Raw genomic sequence first — 6,000 nt, 5'->3', positions numbered from 1 at the left:
TGCATGTGGGGCCACCTACTAATCCAGTCTCTTTTCTGGCAGAGAATCAGGGGACTTTCATGCTTCTAATATATAAGGAGGTAAGGAGGTTTTAGATAGGACTCATATCAGTGTCTCATATAGATAAATTCATTTAAAGAATCACTCTCCGTAAACTCTGACAGGGCTTTATGGGTCAGCGCATGACCCAGTGACTCAAGTGATTTTGGCGTTCTACAGAATAGCACATTAATGCGCCTCAAAACAATGCTCTCAAACGAGTTTGTTCCCAATTATATGAAAAATTAGCAATGACTGGAATGTTGTAAGGTGAAGGCTTGTTGGAGATAAAGAGAATTGGGGCATACAAGGAATCAGCTAACCTAACGTTACAACACCCATGTTCCCTAAACTTACCACAGACTTCGTCCAGGATAGTCAGCATATGCAAAGGATTTTTTTGGAAACGCAGTTTTTTTTTTTGCAATGTAGCAGTGAGTTTTCTCTACAAGGGATTACTATGAGAACAGGGGTCTCCTGTCCCCATGTGAACTGAGAACAGGAACCCCCCAGTTGTCATAATCAGAGGGGACATCAGCAGTTGGCTGCCCACCAAACAGATACTTATCTATACTGGGGATAGGTGAAATGTTTCAATAAACGTATTGAAGACAAGTTATAGAGCAGGCTCAGGAGGCACATGGAGGTGCAGTATTAGGCAAAATGTATGGGAGCAATGGAGCTATGGGCTTGTGCATGGATTAGTAAGACATATGCACAAGGCCTAAAAGGTACCGCTTTACAGTTTTGTGTTATTTTTAAAGTTAAAAACAAACATAAGCAATCCAAAGAAACTTCAGAAATGTATTTATTTAAAAGGAGGTGTACATTACAAGTATAAAATGAAAAGTCAAAGACCATTTGAGGTATCAGATCACAGGGCATATTTGTATGAGTGAGAAAGATCTAATGAAAGGGATACCGTCAAATATCCACAAATATGCAGGCATCCCAATGCCATAGAAAAACAAACTTGCCAATATTACATTTTATAAAAAGTCTTCTGTAAAACTACCGTTGTGCACAAACAGAAAATACACAATAAAGACCATACAACAATAAGTTGCTTGATAACATTATTGCATACTGTCCAGGGGTTAAGCCTACCACAGATGGTTCAGGCACTCTTGGTTGTTTTGTGGGCAGTCCAAGGGAACAGGATTTAAATGTCCTGAGAATATGTTGGCAACTATGCCTAGATATGTTTTATTCTAGGTTTATGATATATTTTATCATGCCAGACCTCTCATGATATAGTCAATGGCTATTTAGTTCAGTTATGCCAACCTTTCTATGTATAAGAAAATGTAAACAAAAGAGAAGATATGTGACTTAGAGGCTATAGGTATCATCTGTTTGATGTAACATTTCACAACAGTTTAATATAGTTAGATAAGTATTTAAAAGGGCATATGAGAAAAACAGGGTAGGAGAGTATTATTTATTTTTACTTTATCACCAGCCGTATATCAAAAATGTCAAACATGGAGGACGTTTTGCAAACCTAAATGCCATTTTAATGCATGAATTACTGCTGCAACATCCAGACAATCCAGATATCCTATGGATACAATCTAGACTCTATGGCAATCTAAACATCATTCAGTAAGAGGCTGTGTTGTGGTTGTAATTGAGACATAAAATGCAGCCATATTGGCAGTAACACTGACCTAACCTTCCTGGCCAATGTCATTATGTTCGGATAAGAGTAAAAAAAAAAAAAAAAAAAAAAAAAGAGAAGATTGCATTATTTAAATAATGAGACATTTAAGAATCAGGTTTATTTATTAAACTGGATAACAAACGTATGAGCTAAACGGAAAATTTGCTCACAAAACAAAAACTGTCAGTGTGAATGACACATTACAAGGTTTATTACAGTTTTTGGACATCAGTAGTGCTTTCTTCCTTCTGAAATAAAACAAAAAAAACATGCTGAGGTAGCAAGAAATAAAGTTGCTTACCACTTAGAAACGGAGCTTGATTTTATACCTAATGTGAAAAAATATAAGTCTCCATTATATGAATACATTTGCATGCATGAAGGATGCAGCCAAGGAACAAAAAAAATTTCACTTTTAATTTTATCTTTCTAATATCTAACTATTTAGGGATCTCTATGCAGTCAAAAGTGGATGCAGACATATGTGCATGGGTCCCATTGACTTCAATGGCCTGAGCATAGTTAACTAGTGACTGCATTCAGTGACCAATGGGATCCTCCGCAATCTCCGGAACGGGGCACCGACTCTTTCAGTGAGGTGCGCGTGTCCTCTACAGATGGACAGCACGCACTCCATTCATTTCAATGGGAGCGCTGATTATGCCCAACTGCCATACTCAGGTCTCTTCGATGCTCCCATAGAAATGAATGGAGCGAGTGCTGTCTACCGCACATGCTCCTCACTGAGAGCCAGGTCCGTTCCGGAGCTGCTTATTCCCTATTCACAGGATAGGGGATAAGTTAATTTTAGCTATAGTTCTTCTTTAAAATGGGGTTATCCAGGAATAGAAAAACAGGGAGCTTTTTTTATTAAAGAAATTAGCTCTGCCTGAGCTACAGAACCACACAACCTGGAGACAGTTTCATTGAAGTGAATGGAGCCAAGTTGTAAAACCACACCTAACCTGGAGACAGACATGAAGCTGTTTTTGAAATAAATTAGCTGCGTTTCCTATTCCTGGATAACCCCCTTAATGGGCTTCTTTTTGAGCCATTCCTATGTTTTCTTGGCCATGTGTTCTCTATCATTGTCATGTTGGAATATCCATCCACGACCTCCCATTTTCAATGCCCTGGCTGAGGAAAGGAGGTTCTCACCCAAGATTTGACAGTACATGGCCCCATTCATTGTCCTTTTGATGCCTTGAAGTTGTTCTGTCCCCCAAGCATAAAAACACCCCCTAAGTATGGTGTTTCCACCTCCAAGTTTGATGGTGGGGATGGTGTCCTAGTGGTCATAGGCAGCATTCTTCCTCTTCTTCACATGGAAATTTGAGTTGATGTCAAAGAGCTGGATTTTGGTCACATCTGACCACAACACTTTCCCCAGTTATTCTCTAAATCATTCAGATTTTCATATGCCTTTTTGAGCAAAGGTATATTCAGGCACTACAGGATTTCATTCCTTCATGGCGTAGTGCGTTACCAATTGTTTTCTCGGTGACTATGATCCCAGCTGCCTTGAGATCATTGACCAGATCCTCTTGTGTAGTTCTGGGTAGATTTTCTCAACTCCAGATGGCTTATCCTCAGACATTTGAGATTTAGTATTTCTAGGTATATGATGTAATTGACACAGGGATCTACATGTATAGTGCAAAGGATATATATATATATATATATATATATATATATATATATATTTATTAATAATATATATGAGTGATAGATACAGGCTTCAAAGCATCATACTATATTTGCATCCTGTTTTGGTCCTTTTTGGTGGTCCCCACCTCTATTGAGGTCTATGGGAGGTTTACTTTAGAAAGTGTGTGTGTGTTGGGGGGGGGGGGTCTTACTTGTAAATGTATGAATTGGTTATGATAGAGGATATATTGTGCAATATCTTTTGTGGTTGTTTGATAGGTCCAGCCTTAATGTGAAAATCCACAATATAGTTTAGGCATGATAATCCACTAACAATAAGAAAAATAAAAAGACCATGAGGTGTTCTGATGTATGTAAACGATATTATAGGACATACAAGGTCACTATGACCATAAAGGGCTTCCAACAATCAAAAGAGCAGAGAAAGATGACTGAAAAAGATCATGTTAAAAGCCAAAATTATAGGGGGAGATTTATCAAAACCTATGTAGAGGAACAGTAGAGCAGTTGGCCTTTAGCAACCAGATCGCTTCTTTCATTTTTCAGAGGCCTTTTTTTAAAATGAAAGAAACAAGCTCAGTGGTTGCTATGGGAAACTGCATCACTTTTTCTCTACATAGGTTTCTATAAACCCCCCAAAGTGTGCAATTTAAAGCACAAATCATATGTCACAATTTATGGAGCATATTATTATTGGTTAGAACAGGTCTCAGCTTCATGTCAACATTATCAAGCACTCGTTCTAACTCCTATGGTAAAATTGAAGCAAATGCTACTTTGTTCAAGCTTGGGTAACATTCAGTGAAAATAGTCCTAAGTATTACATGGACTGTATCTTCGCTAATATAGCTAATACATTGCAGTTAAAAAGTTCAAAAAATACCTTTTTAAGGCTTTTTAAAGACTCGGCTATTGTGTGATCCATGGCTTCAATTCTGAAAGAAAAAGACCTTCAGTATATAAATTACTCTAACATGAGCAGATGAAATATAATCTAACCTGTCATACCAACAAGATTTATTGTATTATATAACACAATTGGTGCTCACATAACTGGATAAAATAAATACATCCTTCTGTCAGCACAATGTTCAACATTACATTTATTAATAAAGACTCAATATTGCAAAGCGCAACATATTGAAGGAAAAAAAAAAATCAATGTTTGACCATGCGCTGTCTCCATAAATGGAAATAAAGAACGGTGGAATTCGGCTAAAAGAATGAACATGTTCATTCTTTTAGCGGGGGTTGAATCTTTAGCATCTGTACCACGGAGACAGAGGGCCCATATGTGCTCTCATTAGTTGAGTGGTAACTATCCCCCCCAAAAAAAAAAAAAAATTGCACAGAACCAGAGATGTATGTACATGCATTATTCCCATCTTTATTAAAATTAAAAACAAATTGAACTGCTGTATACTCCTACACACAGAAATGGCCATATCTAAATCAGGTAATTTCCCCCTGATGACATTTGGGTGACAGCTACGTTTGGGCTGTTCACTGGCCTGGTCGGTATTATCCTTTCTTGTTTTTTTGTCTGCTTTACTATTATTGTATTTAATTGTCTTTTTCCTGTGGTAGGCTAGCTTATCCAGTACACATTGTACTTTGCCTTGTTAGCCATTTGTTTATATTGCTGAGCTCGGCCCCATTAGATGATATTTTTTTACTCCACTCATTTTGTGATTGTATTTAATTTTTCAGGGAAGCATCTATCTTACTCAAGCCATGTTTAACAGCATTTAAAGATATGCTTTACAGCAAGCCCCTTAGACCAAGGCAACAATAGACTAAAGCTGAAAAATGAACATGAATGGGAACGATGCCTAGGCGCGCCCGTGACCTTTACAGAGGTCATACTACAGAGAGGGCGAGGCTGATCTGCGAGCAACAGTTACTGTGCGTGCCTCTTATGTATACAATGGTGTCACCTTTAACTGTAAACCTGTCATGATGAGGAGAGTACTGCTGGAATGTGGCTTGTACAGAACAGGACGTCAGCTTAGTTTTAGGCCAAATTGTCAGAATTTAGTCTGCATGATTTCAGGATGTTAGAATGTAAATAGTTAAATGGAGAATTAGGGGGAAAAAAATCTTAAAAAATATAGTGAAGCATAAAAACATGATTTAATAGGTCTGTTTTTAATTGGTTTTATTGATAAAAGATATGTTAAAGCAAAGACAGGCTCCCTTTGAACGCCTAACTAGTGATGTAATGTCTTGGGCCGCACTGCAACCTAGGAAGACCTGAGACGACACTTATTTTGTATGCTGTTAAAAATAAACCTTGAGGCAAAAATCACAGAAGAATTGAGGAGCAAAAAAAAAAAAAAGTAATTAGTCAGCCACCAATTGTGCAAGTTCTCCCACGTAAAAAGATGAGGTCTGTAATTTTCATCATAGGTATACCTCAACTATGAGAGACAATGAGAAAAAAAAATCCATAAAATCACGCTGTCTGATTTTTAAAGAATTTATTTGCAAATTATGGTGCAAAATAAGTATTTGGTTACCTACAAACAAGCAAGATTTCTGGTTCTCACAGACCTGTAACAACTTATTTAAAAGTCTCCTCTGTCCTCCACTTGTTACCTGTATTAATGGCACCTGTTTGAACTTATCAG

General features: G+C 37.5%; 1 protein-coding gene across 6 annotated transcripts in view; it reads right to left on the bottom strand.

Moving 5' to 3' along the window:
• Nucleotides 1-1,782: 1,782 nt before the first annotated feature.
• Nucleotides 1,783-6,000, bottom strand: part of SYCP2L (synaptonemal complex protein 2 like) — a 200,633-nt gene continuing 196,415 nt past the window's right edge. For all 6 annotated transcript variants that reach the window (XM_056521155.1, XM_056521156.1, XM_056521157.1 and 3 more), the window contains 2 exons: nt 4,254-4,305; nt 1,783-1,950 (listed from right to left, as the gene is read on the bottom strand). In XM_056521155.1, coding sequence (XP_056377130.1) covers nt 1,915-1,950; nt 4,254-4,305 — 88 coding nt within the window. In that variant the 3' untranslated portion in view covers nt 1,783-1,914. The remainder of the gene's footprint in view (nt 1,951-4,253; nt 4,306-6,000) is intronic.

This window comes from Hyla sarda, chromosome 5 (genome assembly GCF_029499605.1).
Source record: "Hyla sarda isolate aHylSar1 chromosome 5, aHylSar1.hap1, whole genome shotgun sequence".
Classification (NCBI taxonomy): Eukaryota; Metazoa; Chordata; class Amphibia; order Anura; family Hylidae; genus Hyla; species Hyla sarda.
This window is presented reverse-complemented; position numbering and strand designations above follow the sequence as displayed.